This window comes from Protopterus annectens, chromosome 1.part1, assembly GCF_019279795.1.
Source record: "Protopterus annectens isolate FY-2018-M chromosome 1.part1, PAN1.0, whole genome shotgun sequence".
Lineage (NCBI taxonomy): Eukaryota > Metazoa > Chordata > Ceratodontiformes > Protopteridae > Protopterus > Protopterus annectens.
The window spans coordinates 794,559,289-794,580,697 of NC_056726.1; the positions used below are offsets into that span (position 1 = coordinate 794,559,289).

General features: G+C 42.8%; 1 protein-coding gene across 1 annotated transcript in view; it reads right to left on the reverse strand.

Moving 5' to 3' along the window:
* LOC122807188 (tetraspanin-36-like) overlaps nucleotides 1-21,409 on the reverse strand; it is a 476,995-nt gene that overhangs the window by 315,924 nt on the left and 139,662 nt on the right. The window contains exon 2 of the mRNA XM_044078240.1: nucleotides 5,165-5,356. Coding sequence (XP_043934175.1) covers nucleotides 5,165-5,356 — 192 coding nt within the window. The remainder of the gene's footprint in view (nucleotides 1-5,164; nucleotides 5,357-21,409) is intronic.

A 21,409-nucleotide genomic window follows, 5' to 3' on the forward strand; every position in this document is an offset into this window, starting at 1 on the left:
TAGTCTGATGAGTCTGTTAGGGTTTGGGTGGCAGAGGGTAGATTGAAATGGAGCCCCTTGTTGAGGTGGCAGGTCTCTGCCCACCAAAGGAATTCTGTCTTTATACAAGGAATGATAGGAATCATTAATTCCAGGTCCTGAGAATGTTGACACCATAGGCCTTTTGAGCACCATTGTAGTTTACTCATATGCAGTCTTGCATATGGAATTAGTAGGATGCAAGAGGCCATGAACCCCAAGGCTTGCAAAATTTTCCTTGCAGATAGCTGGGTCTTTGTGGCCAGTAGTTTGAAGTAGGTTGTCAAACTTGTTTCTATGGCGTGAGGTAAGCCATCTGGGAAGTTGTGTTCAAGCTTGCTCCCAGGAATACAATTTGTTGTCCGGGTACTAGATGAGATTTCTTTTCGTTTATGGTGTACCCCAGTGAGGTTAGAAGTTTTTTTACAAATGCCAGATGTTCTAATAGCATATCCTGACTTTCTGCCTGAATCAGACAATCGTCCAGGTATGGGTATATTTGAATATTTCTCTGCCGGCAAAATACAATGGCTGGAGCTAGACACTTTGTGAATACCCTGGGCGCAGTGGATAAGCCAAAGGGAAGTGTAGAGAACTGTTAGTGTATGGAGCCTGCTCTGAAATGTAGGTATTTTCTGCAAGATTCCCTTATTGGAATGTGCAGGTAATCTTTCTTTAAGTCTAAGGTTGCCAACCAGGCATCTTTGCCTAGCATAGGAAGCAGCTGTTGAAGTGTTAGCATTTTGAATTTTGGGGTTACCAAAAAGGTGTTTAGAATAGAGAGGTCCAGGATAGGATGCCAGTAGCTGTCTTTTCTGGGTACCAGGAAAAAAGTCTTGAATAAAAACCTTGCCCCCTTTCTTCTGCTGGCACAGGCTGAATAGCCCTGATACTTAGAAGAGAGAGAACCTGCTGATGAGCTTCTGTCCACTGATTTGGGGGTAGGTCTGGCCAACCGTTTGGGGTTGGTAGGGTGTGGAAGTGGAATCTGTATTCTTGGAAAACTATATTTAAAACCCATTTGTCCTGGGTAATGAGTTCCCAGTTTTTTGCATGCAATGCGAGCTTTCCTCCCAAGGGAGCAAGCAGTTGAGCAGGGCTTGTAAGGGTTAAGGTTAAGTAATTGTGACATTTTTCCATAGGGGGGTGTCTTACTACTTCCTGTTTTGGAAGTATGAGCCCCCACTGCTTAGGCCTGTGTGTAGCCTGAGACTGTAACCTAGGTGGTCTGATGTTCCTGGGTTTGGACTGAGAAGGCCTGGAAGAGAATGGAAAAGACCAATTCTTAGAAGGTCAATGCCTACTAAATCTGGGAGGCTGTACTTGCAGGAAATCTTTAACAGTTTTCACGGATTTAGCTTTTTCCTCCATCTTTTTAAAAATTTCTTCTGCTTTGTTGCCAAAAAGGCGGTCTTGGTTTAAGGGAGCATCCAGTAATTTAGCTTTAACATGATCTGGCAAGTTTTGCTCCTTAAGCCAAGCATGCCTTCTAAGTACAGACCCAGTGACAGCAGCCCTGCAAGATGCCTCTAGAGAGTCAAAACCACATTGCAAAGTATGTTTACCAACTTGTTCAGCATAATGCATTAAATCCTGTAATTCTTTATGTTCAGCACAGTCAGGAATCAACATAATTTTCTGTTTAAGTACTCCCATAATATGCTGCTGATACTTTAACATATGAAACTAGCAAATTAAGGCCCTAATGGCCAAAGTAGCAGAAGTGTATACCTTCTTACCCCACTTGTCCAAGGCCCTAGAATCTCTACCAGAGGGGGTAGGGTTTTTGGCAGCAGTAGCCTTAATGCCCTTTGGTCCTTGGGAAATGGTCTCTGGATCCGCAGTAGGATTCTTAAAGAGGAACTTGTAAGAGTCAGGTACTCTGTAATACCGGTCAGGTTTTCTGGGAGCTGGAGGTAAAGTATCTGGGGGAAGGCTAGATTCCGAGAAGGCATCATCTACAATGTCCAGGACAGGAAGGATAGCTAAAGGCCTGTGTTGAGGGAGGAGTAAGAATTCCCTAAGCCTCTTTTTGGAGTCCGAATAATCCTGCTTTCCCAGCAGAAATGCTCCCCAAGAGTGTGCAAGGTTTCACCAAAAGAAAAGTCTTCTGGAGGGGAAGCAGAGGGAATAGAATCCTCTGCATCAGAATCCTCATAGGTAGATAAGGGCAAATCCTGGTAATCAGAAGAAACAGAAATTTCAGAATCCTGATTAGAAGAATCAGAAGGAAAATCAGTCCTAGGTCTCAGAGGGGGAAGGCTGGCTTTCCTAATTAAAGTAATAAAGTCTTCAGTCATTCTAAGCATTTATCGGTTTTCTAGACATGGGTCGAGTTTTAGGCCTTGATGAAGAAGATGGCATCTGTTTAAAATGCAAATTTGTAGGCCTGAATACATCCTCAGAAGCCGGTGCCTGCACAGCGGCTCCGAACCCATCCAAGGTAGAGACATCCGCAGGTTCCATAGTCGAAGAAGCATCTCACGGCATACCAGACTCCAGATTCGCAGGCCTCTACTGAGACCCAATCGAAGTAGTGGGTATCAGGGGCTGCGAAAACCCTTCACAGAGTACCGGCAAACAGGCAACTAGCTTAACGGAAGCGTCGGCAGTTTTGGACCTATGCAATCTGTCTGTCTTTATCCTTACGTTTTTTCGGAATAATCGGCAGACGGGTGGCTTACCGAAGCCATTTCTGGATAGTTAAGCAGAGTACCAAAATAATTTGCTGCACAAATAGACAGACGAATAGTTCGGGGGTTGAATACAGCACAAAACCGACAGCGAGGGACGTTGTGGTCTGGGCCTAGGCAAGGAATGCAGTACGAATGAAAATCTTTATGAGGTATTTGTTTTCCACAGGTAAGACAATTGTTAACTTTTACTGACATCGGTTAAGAGCCAGAAAAAGGATCCCCAACGGGGGTAACTTAGCTTTTTTGAAGACTTTGGTTTTGAAACTCTAAAACGAAAATTTCAGGAGTCGGATGACCGGCACTTGCGAACTGCTTTTGCTTTGGGCACCGCGCGGCAAGAAAGACTGATGTAATGGTGTTGGCTGCATGTTTTATACCCCTGACGTCATGGAAGAAGAGACAGCATCTGATGCAGGAATCCAAGACTTTGATATTCAGGCCGGCTGAGGGCTACCTGCAGGCAGATAACCCAAATGTAAAGACTGCAACAGTGAAACAAAGAACGGCACTTGCGAACTGCTTCTGCTTTGGGCACCGCGCGGCAAGAAAGACTGATGTAATGGTGTCGGCTGCATGTTTTATACCCCTGACAACCTGACGTCATGGAAGAAGAGACAGCATCTGATGCAGGAATCCAAGACTTTGATATTCAGGCCGGCTGAGGGCTACCTGCAGGCAGATAACCCAAATGTAAGGACTGCAACAGTGAAACATAAAGAACATCATCTTTGCTGCCAGTCTGAATGCTCTCTCTTGATCATTGTAAATTGGATCAGCTCTTTGTTCCTTTTCATCCTAGGTCATTAGGATTGGCTGTGTCCAATCAAACTATTCCTTCTTTGATTTCTAAAGCCATTTTTTTTTGTTATTCTTTTCACGGGAAGAGCCTTCCTTTTTCTATTAAGGCTCCTTCTACTAGAGCTGTGACTTGTTCTGGTGTTTTTTTCAAGGGTTTGGATACCAACTCTATTCTTGAGGCAGCTATCTGGACTTCTGTGCATACATTTGCCAAGCACTACAAGTCTGATGGAATTTCCAGAGCTAAAGCTGGTTTTGCTAGGTCCATCCTTCATGACTTCCTAGAGAGCTCTGCTGGTCCTTCCTCCTCCCTCTTCTTCCTAAGCCTTGGCACTCTCCCTAGTGTAATAATTACTGCAACAGTGAAATGGAAGGACAGAGTACAGTTATGTAAAATCTTACCCATAACAATAGATATCCTTCTCTTCACTGTTACAGTATTCACTCTCCCCCTCAGCCCCCTGGTCTATTTCTCTTCTGGATGTACCAATTACCCCTCTGCTCCTTGGACTAATGTTCCTATGTGGGCTCTCAGTTCTGATGATGACATGTCTGGATGTCACCTTTATGCCTTATGCTATGAGAGGAGCATATGTTTGACGTACAGCATACCTAAAAGCAACCTAAAGGCTTTGGTATACTGGCCAGATGTTGGGTCGCCCTTGCCACTGGATTCCTACTGTAATGAATACCGCAACAGTGAAATGGAAGGAAATCACAGTAGAAGAGTTTTGTTGGAATTCTGAGGGTAATGGATGTTGGAAGGATGTCAAGTGTGCAAGTAGGAGAAGATATACTAGTATTAGGAATGGTATATGAAACATATTTCTTAAATGTAATAAACAAAGGGGTCTGAAAGGACACAGGATGAGGATACAGTCAAGATAAGAAGCAGGTAGGGTTTACTTCGGAAAAATAGAAGTTGAAATGCAGAGTGGGTAGAAATGGATATAGTGCAATGCAGTATGGGAGGGAGAAAGGTAATCATTATTTCATCATTGTCCTGGGTTCTTGAGAAAAGCTCTTGAGAGCTGTAGCATAAATAATAAGTGTTCCTATGAGGGGTGTCTGTGTGTGTCTGTGTTTCCCCCCAGCAAAGCTTCATAGGTACATGAGAGGTGGAAATGAGTGTGTAACCACCCAACTATCCTAAGATATCAAGCACTGACAGGAGAGGCAATAAAATCCATGTCTCATTCACTTTGACAGAAGCCACCCACCACTTTTCATTCACAAGTGGGATTGAATGGCTAAACAAAGGTATATCCAGGATCCAGATACCAATGGAGAAAAACAAAATTTGTTACATTCTTTACAACTTTTATTTCAAATGCACTCTAATGTTCATTTAAATCTTACCAGAATGCACTTTTTTCCAGGGTGGAAATGATATTCAGATAATAAAGATGCTGTAATGTATTCCAAATGCACTCAACTGTCCAGTTTTGTTAAAAATGCTTTGGCAATTTTTCATTAATAGTTTTACAAGTAGGGCATAAATTCTTCTGCTGTTCATTATATCCACAGATAAGCGACTTGGAATAAGCCTGATAGCACATGCAAAAATATACATGAAACAGAAACATGCATTCTCAAAGTCTCCCCTTACAGTAACGAATTATAACTTTACAGTTGAAAGAAGAGATACTTACACAGCCCAGCCCAAGCCGAGATTCTCGGAGTGTTGCACAACACCCAAGCAAGCCAATGATGAACATCACTATGGCAACACCAATAATAACCACTGCAGGCACCACGACATACTTGTCTTCAATGAAGTGATTGTAGTTCTTGTAAGAGAGGATGACATAAGTTCCGACATAACTGAGCACACCTGCTATTACCTGGAACACAAAATAGGCACTCACTGAAAGAGTTGTGTCACAGTATCTAATACTAAGCTTAACACAAATGCAAAACAAGAATCCAGCAAAAGTTTTACATCATCACAGCAATGTATCAAAGTCACAAAGATATTTTTTTGCTTTGAAAAAGACACCATTTTCCTTTTTCTGAATATGGTGCTAACATCTCCCACAGAATGTCACAGCTACATCAATTTATATCTACATTAAGGGAATTAATTAGAATAATTTGTTCAATAATGTATTAGGCAGTCCACAGAACTAATGTGTAATGGCTAAAAATGCATGTCAGGTGTGACCGTTGAACTTTGACAAGCTTCATACAGCCATTTCAAGCACTTGCATACAAAACGTACATTTTCAAACAAGACTTGATCCATATTTTTACATAGCAGCACAACTAAAATTGTGGGTACACATCATTTTGCTGACCCCATACAGTAAAAATGGGTCGGATCCTCAGCCTTTTCATGGCAACTCCCTTTATTTGGAGAAACCCCCCCCCCCCCAACCAACCTGGAGTAAACATTGGACCATTTAATAGGTTATCAAGTGTTTACTAGGCTAACGACCACAAGGGCCTTTTTAAGCCTAGCCATGCATCCCAAATCTCTGACAAGTTCTGCTACCCTTGATAAGTGTAAGCAAGAGCCTGGGAGATGAACCATTTACAGGTTACCAGTGTCCACTAAAGACATAGGTGGCAAACCAGGGATGAATTTCTGTTTTCCCATCCAGTTGTCCAAGTTGCACTTGAACTGGGTTAGGGAGGAACACTGCTTCACATGGATGGGGAGCCTGTTCCATAGATGGGGTAGTCTCTGGGAAAAATACCCATCTTTCCAGCAGGTCCTACTTATATCACAGGCACGTCTTTAGAATGGGTAATTCTAGTGCTGTTTGTTTTGTGGATATGCAGGAGGTCCCGAATGGGGTCTGACAATGCTCTGTACGCCAGGCATAGATCTCCCCTCAAAAGCCTGTAGGGGACAGAATACAGGGATAGGACCTTGAGGAGGTCTACATAGGACATATTACTTATGCTCTGTATTCTATTAGTGAGGGACCTCTGCGGGCATTTCAGTTATTGGATATGCCTGGTTAGGTACATACCAAAGGGGGCACTGTACTCAATGATAGGTCTGATGAATGCCGGAATGCCGATTACAGTGGAAAGTACAGTTGTGTACACTTACCGTAAATGTAGATGAGTGTTCTCACTGCTGCAGTCCTAACCAATGGGATTATCCATGCTGTGGTAGCCCTCAGTCGGTCGGAATACCAGTGTCAAGGTTTTGTGCGTTGGCTGCTGTGGCTTGCTGGGTGACATCAGGTCGTCAGAGCTATAAAGGAGAGCAGGTAACACCATTACCTCAGTTTTTCTTGCCTTAACCAACCAAAGAAGTCCAATTTTAATAATCAGTAGTAGTCCTGGGGTCGGAGACCCGCATAGAAATATGTCTCTCTCTAAGGACAGCAGATATCAGGGGGAAGGAGGGAGGGAAAGCATGACTGCAGTGGTGAGATCACTCAAACATCTACATTTATGGTAAATGTACACAACTGTACTATGTTCTTTGTGCCTCACTGCTGCAGTCCTAACCATAAGATTGGGTGAGCTTGCCCTGCAGAATTACAGAGGCAAATCCAGCCCTAGCTTTTGAGAATAGATTCAGATGGTAATGTTTGGTGAAGGTGTGGACTGAAGTCCATGTGGTAGCTTCCAGGATGTCCTTGGAGGGTACTCCTCTAAGGAATGCTGTGTAAGTAGAGGTTGCCCTACTGGAATGGGTTCTGATGTTTCTACGGGGTGGTTTTCCATGCAAGGGAGTAGCAAAAATGGATGCAGTGTGCTATCCATTTGGAAGTGGTCTGCTTGGATATTGGTTTCCACTGTGCCCCTGTTTTAAAGCTGGCCAAGAGCTAGTCAGTTTTCCTGAATGTCTTTGTATGATCCAGATAAAATCGGAGTTGCCTGTGCACATCCAAAGAATACAGTATCCTTTCCCCCTTGTTCTGAGGGTTAGGGAAGAAGGCGGGCCTGGTTGAAGGTAACATCCGAAACCACCTTTGGCATGAAGGAGGTGTTGGTTCTCAGGGAGACCCTGTCTGCATGGAAGATGATAAATGGCTCAATGGCCATTGAAGCTTGAAACTCTGACACTCTCATGGCTGAAGTAATAGCCAGGAGAAAGGTAGTCTTCTAAGTGAGGTACTTTAATTCTGAGGATGCTGCAGGCTCGAAGGGAGGCAGAGTAAACCTTTCTAAAGCATAGTTCAGGTCCAAAGCTGGGGTGGGCTGTCTTTTGTGAGGCCTGATATTAGAGGCTCATCTAATGAATTGTTTGATAAGAGGGTGGGAGAACAATGGCTGTTCTGTATCAAAGAGTGCCAAGATGGCAGAGAGATAGATCTTTATTGAGGAGAAGGAGAGACCCTTATTAAGAAGCACAGCAAGATAATCTAGAATAACAGGAATGGAGGGTATGTCTGCCCCCTTGAACTGGCTCAAGGAGCAGAATCTTTTCCATTTTCCAGCATAAGATTTTCTGGTGCTGGGCCTTCTAGCTTCTGAGATAATGTCAAGAACTTGCTTGCTTAGCATAGATTCCTTGTTGGTTATGGTAGAATAAGCCATGCTGAGAGTTTGAGAGTCTGAAGGTCTGGGTGCAGCACTGCCCCCCCCCCCTTGCCAGGATAGCAGGTGAGGTGTCAGAGGTAGTTGCCAGGGGGGATGGTGAGATACGCTGCGCAGCAGTAGGTACCAATGCTGTCTGGGCCAATATGAGGCAATTAGTATTGCTCTTGGGTTTTCCTCCCTTATCTTGATTAATACTTTTCTAATGAGAGGAAGATGTGGGAATGCATACACAAAGAGGGTATTCCACTGGAAGGTTATGGCATTGACCTTCCAAGCCATGCGATGGTACTCCCTGGTGTAGAAATTCTGTACTTTGTGATTTAAGTGAGAGGCAAAGAGGTCCACATGGGGGGGGGGGGGGGGGTAGTCCCCCATGTGTGGGTAATTTGCAGAAAAATCTCTCTCTGTCGATTTGCCATTTGTGTGGGTCCATCAGGTTTCTGCTTAGCTGGTCTGCTAAGGTGTTGTTGATGCCTGGTACGTACTGGGCTACAAGATGCTGTCCCATGGATGAGGCTGCTTGCCACAAGTTCATGGCTAGTCTGCACAGGGGGTATGATTGAGTCTCTCCCTGTTTGTTGATGTACCACGACTGTGGCGTTGTCTGCGTTTATAAGAAGCCCTGGTTTGAGGTAGTGTTTGAAGGATGCCAGAGAGTTTTGCACTGCAATCATTTCCTTTTGGTTGATGTGAAAGGGTAGTATTGCTGCGTCCCAGAAACCTTGGGCACATCTTACTTCTAGGTGGGCACCCCAGGCAATGTCCGAAGCCTCTGTAGTTATGGTCTGGTCTGATGGATGGAGTGTGAATGGAAGTCCCTTGTTCAGAGCACAGGCCTGGGCCCACTAGAGGAACTCTGATCTTATGCAAGGGATCACAGGCAGGGCGGTGTCCAGAGGTTGCGAGTGTTGACACCATGGGTTATTTAGGTACCACTGAATTTTCCTCATATGCAGTCTGGCCAGAGGTATCAGGAGGATGCATGAGGTGATGTACCCTAGAGCTTGCAGGAATTTCCTGGCAGAAATCTGGTTTTGGGAGGCCAGAGTAATGAAGTATTTTGGTAGGGAACTTTGTTTTTCTGAGGACAGAAGGGCCATTTGCTGTTGTGTCCAGTAAGGCTCCCAGAAATATGATTTTCCTGCTAGGTGTCTGTTTTGATTTCCTTTCATTGATCGTGAACCCCAGAGAGGCGAGTTGAGTTTTTACAAATGAGAGGTGCTGCAGGAGCAGTTCCTTGCAGTCTGCCTGGATGAGACAGTTGTCCAGGTAAGGGTAAATCTGTACATTGTTTTTCCTGCAAACGGCAATGGCAGGAGCTAGACATTTCATGAATACCCTGGGAGTAGTAGATAAGCCAAATGGCAAAGCAGAGAATTGAAAGTGTAATGATCCTGCTCTGAAGTGCAGGAATGTTCTGCACAATTCCCTTACTGGGATGTACAGGTAAGCATCCTTTAGGTCTAAAGTGACCATCCAAGCTTTGTTTGGCAACATTGGTAGAAGCTGTTGTCAGGTAAGCATGTTAAATTTTGGGATTACCAGCAAGGTATTAAGAAAGGATAGGACCAGGATGGGATGCCAAGTCCCCTCTTTCCTGGGAACAAAGAATAGTCTGGAATAGAATCCTTTTACAACTTGTTCTGGAGGCACAGGTTCTATTGCCCCTAGGGATATTAGGTTCTGGACTTGTTTTAGTGCTTCTGCCCACTGGTTTGGAGGTAGGTATGGGTACCCTCTTGGAGGTGGCAGTTCTCGGAAATTGAATTTGTACCCCTGAGCAATAATTTTTAAGACCCACTGATCTTTTGTTATAGAGTTCCAATTTTCTCTGCATAGAGATAGCCTTCCTCCTAGCTTTTGGTGTGGTGGAGACAGGCAGAGATGGGAAAGGTAGTCATTGAGAGTTTTTTCCATACAGGGTTGTATTTGAACTCCCTGCTCTAGTGTTTGATGGGGGGGGGGGGGGGCACTGTTTAGTTCTTTGCTGGACCTGAGAGTCCTGATGGGTTTTGTCCCTACGGGTTTTGCCTTGTGCCTGGCTGTTTGGTGCAGGAAAGGGCCACTGTTTAGAGGGAATAATTTCTGCTGAACCTAGGAGGTTGCACTTGAAGAAAAATCTTTTAACAATCTGCATCGATTTTGCTTTGTCTTCCAGTCTTTTTAAATACCTCTTCAGTTTTCTGTCCGAACATGTGGTCTTTGTCAAGAGGTGAATCCATGATTTTAGCTTTGACATGATCTGGAAGAGGTTGTTTCTTCAGCCATGCATGTCTTCTGATAACAGATCCTGTCACTGCTGCCCTGCTAGAAGCTTCTTGGGTGTCAAATCTACAGTGCAAGGAGTACTTTGCCAACTGAGATAGAGTGCAGTAATTCTGCTCTCTCTTTACTGTTGGCAAAATCTGGTAAAGCAGAAATTTTCTGTTTCAAAAGTTCCAAAGTGTGTGATTGATATTTTAACATATGGAACTGACAGTTGAGAGCCCTTATAGTTAAAGTTGCAGAGGTATATACTTTTTTAACCCATCTGCCCAGGGCCCTGGATTCTTTGTCTGAGGGAGTAGGATTCTTTGCAGAGGTAGCCCTAACTCCCTTAGGACCCTGAGTGATCATCTCTGGATCTGCTATAGGATTTCTGTAGAGGAATTTATGTGAGCAATGTAGCCTGTAGTACCTGTCAGGTTTTCTGGGGGAAGGTGGAAGGGTGTCAGGGGTAAGGCTGGATTCTTGGTAATCATCATCTACCACCTCCAAGATGGGTGGGATGGCCAGAGGCCTATGCTGGGGAAGGTCCAAAAACTCTGTCTTTTCTTGGATTGAGGGAAATCCATTGATTCTCACTGGAAGTGTTCCCGGAGGGTGTGGAGGGTTTGCCAAAGGAAAAGTCCTCCTGAAGTGATGCAGAAGGAATGAAGTCTTCTGCATCAGAGTCGTCATAGGCAGTAAGAGGATGTTCCTCTTCAAAAACAGAGGAGTCAGATCCCTCTGAGTCCAAGTCTGATTAGATATCTGGAGAAGGATCCCTTCTCCTTTTGGCTGGAGTGGGCTGATTACCCTGGATGAAAGTGATGAGATCCTCTGCCATTTTAAGCATTCTAGTTTGAGGAGGGGGAGGAGTAGTGGAATGGAGACTTTTTTGTTGTTTTCTTAGGAGTAGCTCCAAGTCTGGCCTAAAGAGTATCCCTCGGTGCTGTCGGTGTGTTAGTCAGAAGAGAGGGCGGAGGCCTTGAAGTGAGATCCGAAGTGCGAGCAGTATCCTAGGAAGCCGGTGCCTACTTAGTGGCTCCAAACCCAACCGAGGCAGAGACAGCCAAAGGCTCGTTAGACGATGCAGACATCTGCGGCATACAGGACTCCAAAAGGGTCGCAGTAGAGGCCTGCGAAGTAATCAATTCAGGCATCAGAGGCTGCGAAAGCACCTCACTAAATTCCGAAGAACTGATTACCCATTTAGCGGTGGTGTTTTTGGGAGGCTTGCACTTATGCTGTTTGTCTCTATCCTTATCTTTACGTTTTTTCGGAAGAGCTGCGGTTTGCTGACTGATGGATGCCAGACTGGTAATCGGAGACAGAAGATGAAAATAACTGGCTACAAACAGAGCTCTATGATGAATAGTTCTAGCATTAAAGAAGGCATAGAACTGACAGCAGGGTACGTAGTGATCTTGGCCTAAGCAAGTGATGCAGTAAGAATGGAAGTCTCAGTGTGATATTTGCTTAACACAGGTGAGACAGTTATTTACTTTTCCGGACATCGGTTAGTGCAAGAAAAAGCAAGGATCCCCAACGGGATACTTAGCTGACCGGCAACGTTGTGAACTGCTTCTGCAACGGGCTCCACGGCAAGAAAGACTGAGGTAATGGCATCACCTGCTCTCCTTTATAGCTTGGATGACCTGACATCACCCAGCAAGTGACAGCAGCCGATGCACAAAACCTTGACTCTGGTATTCGGACCGACTAAGAGCTACCACAGCATGGATAAACCCCAATGGTTCGGACTGCAGCAGTGAGACAAGAAGAAAATCAATGGCTTTCTTGGACTTAGATGCCATAACTTTGTTTATAAGCTGCGTAACATAGAATGATTTCCTCACTACTGTAGACATGTGATGATCAAAGGCTAGATTACTATCTGTGTGTGTCCCTAAGTCCCGAACTACTGATTCAATTATAAGGGGTGTGTTGTCAATATAATGGTTACCACGGATGCCAGACTTCCCAAAGGATACTATTATGCATTTCTTGGCATTTAGTTTTAGTCCATGGCTCTGACACCAGTTGTTTGCCTGTGTCAGCCCCTCCTGTAGAACATTTGTGTTAATGTGAGGTTCAGTGACGGCTTCTAATGTTCAATCATCTGCAAATTTAATCAGCCAGAGACCAATGACATTGGCCTTGACTTCTGAGAAGTAAATGCCAAAAAGGAGCAATCCAAGGACTAATCCTTGAGGGACTCCACTTTTGACTGGCCTTTTTGTACAGGTGAACTCCCCAATTCTAACTTCCTGGGTCAGAGGGACTCCACTTGTGACTGGCCTCTTTGTAGAGGTGGACCCCACAATTCTAACTTCCTGGGTCCTGTCTGTGTGCCAGTTGGCTATCCACTGGGCGACATACAGGTTTGTACCTAACCTCCTGAGTTTGTTAATAATGCTCAAGTGGGGTATTGTGTCAAATGCCTTGGCCAGGTCAAAGTAGGCCATGTGAATGAGTCTGCCCTCATCCACTGCTTTGGTGACCTTCTAAAAGAAGTCCACCAGGTTGAGTAGGCATGATCTGCCCTTGACGAAACCAAACTGGGCTGGGTCCAGTGTCTGGAGGTTTACTATATCACTATTGATCATCTGCATGATAACTCTTTCCATGGCTTTACATACAAGACTAGTGAGACTTATAGGTCTGTAGTTTCCAGGGTCTGTAAAAAGCCCACCTTTGTGCAGAGGGATGACTGCTGCCTTTCTCCATTCATGAGGCACAAAGCCTGTTTGGAGGCTACAGTTAAATAGTAATTCCAGAGGCCCTGAAAGTCATGTTTCATGCTGTTTAGAAGGCATCCTGGGATATTGTCTGAGCCCATTGATGCAGTGTTCTTGGTCTTAAAGGTCCTGTTCCCTAGTGATTGTAGGGGGAGTTACATTCAATGATATTTCCTGAGGGAAGGTTGAGGGGGAGAGAGGAGTAAGGTTTGGAGCTGAATTTATCAGTCATGAGGTTTGCTATATCTTCTGGCTCAGTACAAATGGCCCCATTTACAATGAGCTCTGCACACAATTGTATATTGCCTTTGAGGTTGCAGACATAAATAAAGAATGCTTTGTGGTTGTCCTTGGCCTGGGAAGCCAAACTTACGTCAAATTTGGCTTTGTTAGATTTTATTTGTCCTCTGAGTTGTTCAGTTTGATGAGTGCTTTTATCCTGCTGGGTGCTGCATCTCCTAATTTTTGCCATGATTTTCTTCCTCCTGTTGTACAGACTACTGGATTTTGATTCCACCAGGGTGGCTTGTTTTTTTTTTACTTAGTTCTGTACTTCTTTCTGGTGGGTACAACTGCCTCTATGCAGCTATTAACATGCTTGTACAGGGTTTCTATGAACAGTTCTGCATAGGCAGAAGAGTTTTCAGGGTTTATGCGGGCTTGAAATTTTAAGTGCAGGGGTGGTGCTGTGGTAGCGTTGTCACCTCACAGTAAGACGTTGTCCTGTTCGATTGGAATATAAACAGAAAAACACCTATAGACATTATTGTGGGATGGTCAAGTGTGGGGCTTGTAACATGTGTAAATACATTTGCGTCTCCGAACATTTTGAAATCAATGGATTTAAATTCTATTTAAAAGATAAATTCAATTGTAAAAGCAAAAGTGTAGTCTATTTAGCCCTATGTAATCAATGCCCTGCATATTACATAGGGAAGACTGACAGAATGGTAAAATCTAGAATATATGAACATATACATGCTATATCAAAATTAAATCTAACAAATGAGGAATCGACTAGAGAACCATGTTTCTACGGTATTAAACACCTTTTGGGTGAGAGAGATAAGTTCTGGGGTAGAAGATGCTGAGCAGATGAGAGTAGAATCATCAGTGTATTGAATGCAGGTTGCTTGAGGGATTGCTGTTTGAAGATCATTAATGAAGAGGGAGAAGAGAAGTGGGCCAAGGATAGAGCCTCGTGGTACGCCAGTAGAAATGGGCAAAAGTGAAGAAGTGTGGTTATCCCAAAGAACTTCTTGTTTTCTGTTTGTAAGGTAGGATTTAAACCATTTGATGGCTGGGATATCAAATGAGAGGGATTCAAGAGTATTAAGTAATAAAGAGTGGTTGACCATATCGAATGCTTTGGAGAGGTCAATGAAGAGGGCAGAAGAGAGTAAGTTGTTGTTGCGGTTCCAATTAATAGTATCTACAAAGGAAAGCAGGGCAGTGGTAGTACTGTGATGTGGTCTAAAGCCATGTTGACAGTTTGCTATTATGTTATGAAGAGAGAGATATTGTACAAGTTGAAGGTGGATACATTTCTCCATAATCTTAGCCAAAGGTGAGAGGAGAGCAATAGGTCTATAGTTAGAGTAGTCTGTGGAGTTACCACCTTTATGAAGTGGGATAATATGAGAGACTTTCCAAATATCAGGGATAGCTTGCGAGGAAGTGGTATTGGATTTTACCTACGGTAATATGAATATAGAGCAGCTCAAGTGCACTGCCTGTTTGACCAGCCTTGAAGTATATTTATTTTTGATGTAAACAGAGTGAACTCCACCTTTAATCCCTGCCTGTGAAGTAGCTGTCCTAAATGTGTAGAAGGCATTATAACCTTGCACTGTTGGTGTGCTCTCCGTGGCTTTAAACCATGTCTCAGTGACTGCACAGACATCAGCATTCTCTAGGGTAAAGAGAGCTTCTAGGGAGTGGAGTTTTTTGTTTAGACTTATGATGGGGGTGGGGTTGCATCTGGCTCCCCAAAACACCAATTTTTGTCCTCCTGCTGTGGCCAAATAGTTTTTGATTATTTTTTTTCAGTCAGAAATTGCATTCAGTGCCTTAGGCCCTTAAATCAACTCGTACCTTTCAAAAGACAGCAAGAGACAACAGTATAGTTGATACACTAATCATATCCTAGGTCCTAAGAAAATACATCCGTCAGTGGCAAGGTCAACTCATTGTTCAGTTTTCTTTTCACTGCACACAATCCATGCTTTAATTCACTGCTTCTAATAAAATGTTGACAGAACTTTCAGTTAAATATTTAAATTGTCAATTAATTACATTCAGTCTTACTAAGCATTCACTAGAAAAACAGACCCCCATCAGAACACGACAATATAATAAACAGATGGTCCTATCAGACTCTGAGGGCATTCATTTCCTAGTGCATTTAAACAAATGACTTCTGTATTTAAGCAAGTATCAGTGTGCTTACAACAAAGATCTGTGAATAATAGAATAAATAATAACCTGATTAAACACCGAAATGAGAAAAATGTCAAGAAGTGCAAAATGACCTTCAAGGAAGGACTGATCACAAAGCTAGCTTCACATACAGCACCAAAGTACAGTATACATATATTTGTATTCTGCAAAGATTTTGCGGCAAAGTGGCTGTGATGATTTACAGGCTTTCCTAATTTTGAGTGGACAGAGAGAATATTTGCTTCCATGCCTCTTAATGTGACACACATGCATATTCAGCAACCTGCAAAAAGCAGTAAAGAAATTCAACTGCAAGTAAAACTGGTAAAGAACATTCAGACCAGTCCTCAGAAAAGAGACACGATCACAAAATTATAAAACCTACACACAAACTACATTTTCTAAAACCACCTGTGATGTTATGAAGTAGTGCCATCTGTGCCAGGGAGAGTACAAAAGCACATGTGTACATATGCAAACACAGTTAGCTGGAATTTTGTAAAAAAATGTATGTTATTTGAATATCACACTGATTTGTACAGATGTTTGAGTTAAAATATATTTGTAAAGTTACTTGTGTTAAAAATGCATCAACAGTACGTCCTGCTGGACAGAAAGAATGTATGCATGTATATTAGGTTGAACTGTTGTAACTGATCAAATGTGAATGTTTATCAGAGAACCCTGGAAGGGTGGAAAGTTTATTACATTCAGATGCTGCCACAGATCTTAGTAAAGATCTGTGTGTATTGTACCAGTGTCAGGTGACCAGAGGTGATGTCATCCTCTAACCAGCATCTGGTTTCTTTGGAACTGTCGCAGCAGTACTTTCAAATCCTACAGGAAAGATTTCGGACAGGATATATATTTCACACACCCGCACAAGACAGAGAGAGACATCGTCTGGCTTTTGCTGTGGTAAGACACTATGCACACATCAGCTTGCATTGCTTCAATAAGTAATCAGTGAACAGTAATTCTTTAGTCAGTCAGGGACATTTAGTGAGAACAGTTCAGTATTGTTTTCTGCATCTGTAAGAAACTACCCAACTGTATTTTTTATATCTCTATGGTGAAACTTATTTATTGTTTTCTGTTTTATTTATCATTAAATATTTTAACACCTTTCACTGTGGCAGGTCCTTTTTGAGAATACTTTCAACATCTTGAGAGTACTTATGCTTGTTTTAGTGACACTGTGGCCTCTCCTGAAAGCCTTGCTGCTTTGGTCACACCCTACAGTTTGTAATAGTATTAATTTTACACAGTATAATTAGGTACCCTTTGTAAGAACCTCAGGGTAGCTGACTGGTGGCAGTGTCATTACCTCAGAGTCTGGGCAGAAAGGGGCACAGCTAGTAAATCTGTGCCAGCTTTTCCCATGTGTGCATCTGTACGTGAAACTAAAGTATCCAAGTCTGTGTTTTAGCTACTGGGAACAGGGACATAGCACTCCAAAGTGATCAGTGTGGAGTTTTGTTTGGGTCTGGAGAGGAGGAGAGACTAGCCCCAGGTCTGGAGAGTGATCCCTGTGTGCTCTTAAGGGACATTGTGCTTGGTCATGGAGATGCATCTGAAAAACACTGTGTGAATTTATCTTTGCTCTTACTGGGTGGCGCAGTAGTGCAGCGGTTAAAGTTATCACCTCACAGGAAGAGGTTGTCCAGTTTGATTCCCGGCTGGGGTGCCTTCTCTGTGAAGTTTACATGTCCTCCCTGTGTTCTCGTGGGTTTCTTCCGGGTACTCAGGATCCTCCTTGTGTTCTCGTGGGTTTCTCCTGGGTACTCTGGTTCCTCCCACATACTAAAAAGACATGAGTCTGGAGTGTTTAGCCCCGGGCCTCGGCTGAAAACCGGGTCTGTCCTAGTCAGGCTCTCCTGGTCACAAATGTGAAATAAACCAAAAAATAAATAAAATAGTGACCGTCCCTCACCAGAGTCAGTGGTGAGGACTGAAAGTCCTTGATTGCTGGCCCGGAGTAGGGACCCATCACCCCACCCTTAAAACATAACTTACCTTAAGGTGTTGTGACCTTGAAATTGATGGTGGTGGGGGACAGTGTGCACATGTCCAGTCCAGTGCAACATGACATTTCAGGTTTTAAATGTTTCAGGAAAATAACTTCAAATTTTGGGTTTCAGGACTTTATGATTCAGTCTTCATTATTTCTTCCACCCTCAGCTATATACTGATACAGCTCTGGTAAAAGCATGGGAAATTTAAAGCTGCGCAAATAATTCTATCATCAGCTGATCTTTGAGAAAGGTGGTTTATCACTCTTCTGGTTCTCCCTCATAGAAACCTCTTGCATTCTCTGGCTATCATGTTCAGGGTACACTCTGCTGACACATGACATGCAAAGATGCATCTAGTTCAATGCACCCTAGTTCAACCCTCAAAAAACAGTGATCACACCTGGAGTGATTTAAATAAAGACATAAAACTATAAATTAGCTAAACTTACTAGGACACACAAATGAAAGGCAGGTGGAGTGATTGTCCAAGCATAGGGAAAGAAGTGTTATGATGGCTTAGAGTTAGCGTCAAGAACAGCAGCATGTCTGGGAAAATTACCCAATAGTACAAAAAACCTCTCACAGAGGCCAGAATCACAGCAGGTGGGAAAAAATGCTGAAAGAGTGGCCTATAGACCAAGGGGTGTGGTACACATCTCTGTAACACAAAGATTCCTGAAATAAGCTATGAAAGAAACTAAACTTACCTTTGTCAGGAAAGGGCAAGGGTCAGTTATAAACCAGAAAGTAAACAATTATGCATTTAGCAATTTACTTAATGGTTTACTTAACTGAAGCTAGTTGCAGAGAAGGGCAAAGAACAGACAACAGTCGTGGTTTTGGAATGTGCAGAAAAGCAGAATACAATCTGGTGAAGATGATTTGGGAAGAAGGCAAGAGAAAACAAAGGTGTCCAGCAAGAAATGGATGGATTGCATGAGGGAAGACCTGTGACAGCTAGGCAAGACTGTCAGGTAGGCGAGAGTCAAGAGAAATTGTGACGAAATAACACCCTGACCTCATGTAAAAAATGGGAGTTGATGACAAGCTGGGAAGGGTACTAACTGCTGAAATGTGTTTGTTGACAAAGCTGGGAGCCATTGTGTATACATATTGTTTGTACTGTGTCTTGATATTTAGAGAGTTACTTGAAGTCTATCGTAAGGAGTGAGTTAGAAGCAATATTTAGGAACTATAACTTTATAAGCAAGTTACCCTGGACTGTGTGGGTATGGGGAGGCGTGGATGGGCTTCTGCAATTGTTAATGATGAGGCAGACAGATCTGTATATAGATACTAAACTACAAAAGTTCAAAATCATCGTCTTGCACAATCAAATGTGAAGTGATGAGCTGCGAGTAAAACAGGGAAACGCCACATCTGTGGACAGAGACACCTTCAGTGTACAGTCTAAATGAGTGATGGGCTTAAATCCTGGTGGGGGAGGGTGTTGTCTCTAGGCTGAAGACACATTTCATTAAACTACACAAATGTGGATGTTTTCAAGGGTCATGGAGGCTTCTAAAGTAAGCATTTTATTCAAGCTTCTAGCACTGAGCAGTGCCACACCGATTTTGGTTGGACTGGAATGTTTTAGGTAGTGAGATACGAAAGACGGAGCTTCCCTATTAAAGGCACTAAAGGGGAAGAGAATATCTTGGCCAGTGTGCAAAAGTACTGAGAAGAGAGGTTCAGAACTACCTTCTTTGCAAAGCAGGTAGGATTGTCTAAGTATCTCTGCCCATAGTGAGACATAATGGACCCCTCTCCAAATGGCACAAGTTATTGAAATCAATTTTATGCTTGCATTGTGGCATCATTCACAGTGAAGGCAGCCTCAGTTACATCTATAGAGCAGAGTAATACCCCTTTTCTTATGCTCCAAGCTATAACATCAAAAGCCGTTCACTCCCACACGAGCAATGATCACGCTGTATGCATATTTAGGTGAAGGGATCCAAGTGCCTTGGTGGCACTGTGAATCCTGACACCTGAGAGACAAGTAACTTACTTATCTGTTGCTCAGTCTGGTGAGCAAAGCATCAGCATGCCTACTAGGTCACCTATGACAAGGACATTATCAGGTGCATTATTAAGTTCAGGCTGCCTTACTGACCTACACACGCTATTTTGGTGACCTACGATTATTATGGAAACATCAGTCTGGTAGGTGAAATACAATTTTGCTGCTTGTGCTACTGAGGTCTGGGTGCTGTATTTCCTCTTCTGGAGAGTCTAGGTGGTATGATCATGTGATGTGGAGTTTAAACTATGCACTATACATATAATCTACTGCCAATCATTAGCGGACCGGAGTTCCACTGTGGCAACCCCTAACCAGGAAAAGCCGAAAGACACAACAACTATACATATAATCAATACACACAGACAGACACACACATATATATATATATATATATATATATATACACATATACATATACACACACACACACACATATATACAAACATATATATATATATATATATATATATATATATATATATATATATATATATATATATATATATATACACACACACATATATATATATATATATATATATATATATATATATATATATATATATATATATGTGTGTATGTATCACACACACACACACACACACACATTTCCAAGCAAAATAAACTATACTGTATACAGATTGTCACATTTTTTTTTTTTTTTATATCACGGGTGTCTCTTCATGCTTTACTGCATTCTAAGTTTTCCACTGTCAAATTATATGTATGTATATATACTTTTTTTTAATTATATCTGTACTAATGTTTTATTTGATGTTATCTACTTCCCTGGAGCTTTTCACCTCAGGTCACTACTGAAAATAGGTATTTATTACTCAGTCAGATTTTCCTGGTAAAGAAATATAAATAATAATAAAAAATAAAAAGAAGTCATGTACTCACCATAACATTCCATCTGAGTAGTTCTACTTAATTTGTCTTCAACCTGTGGGTCCTCTGATCCACATGGGATCTGACACGGATGCATTTTCCATCTATGGCTCTGAGCTCCATGCTCCTTCCCTTACCCATAATGCTCCCCTGTCTCTCTTTAGATAGAGTTTGATGCCTAACAGGCATCAGATACCAGACCCAATGACACTTTATCCTCCAACCCAAACATTACAAAAGAGCTTTAGCCCTGACAGAATGAAAGATCCCAACAATAACTGCCCGGTACAAGGGGCATATCATATCCCAAAGGATACAGTTCGGGGGAGGGGGGGGCAGTTGAAGACAAATGAAGTAGAACTACTCAGGTGAAATGTTATGGTGAGGACATAACTTCTTTAGCTGAAGTAGTTTACTTAATTTGTTCTTCAACCTGTGGGATAGAGTCCCGAGCTACCCAACTCTTGTGAGGCCCTCATGGAAGGATATTCCGGAGCACCGCAGAACTAAAGGATGCTCTACCCCTAGAGACCAAATCCAGTTTATAATGAGAAATAAAGGTGTGAGATGAGGCCCAAGTAGCAGCTGAACAAATATCATCCAAAGAGACCCTAGACCAAAAGGCTGCTGATGCAGCCATAGATCGGTATGAATGAGCCTTCACTTTTCCTGGAAGAGACAAACCTCTGTCTGAGTAAGCCCGGCCAATGCACTGTGAAATCCAGCGAGCAATAGTCACTTTTGAGACAGGTTTAGCAAAGAAGAGCTTGGCACAGGACACAAAAAGCTGATCAGACTTGCGGAAAGGTTTAGTCCTGTGCAGATAAAATCTCAAATGCCTATGTACATCCAGTAAACATAATTTGTATTCCCCTTTGTTCTGGTAGTTTGGAAAAAATACTGGTAAATTAATAATCTGATTAATACTGACCTCCGAAGCTACCTTGGGAAGGAAGGACAGGTTAGTGCATAGAGACACTCTAGCTTTGTGAAAGATCACGTAAGGGACTTTGCTAGAAGGTTGTTGGAGCTTCAAGC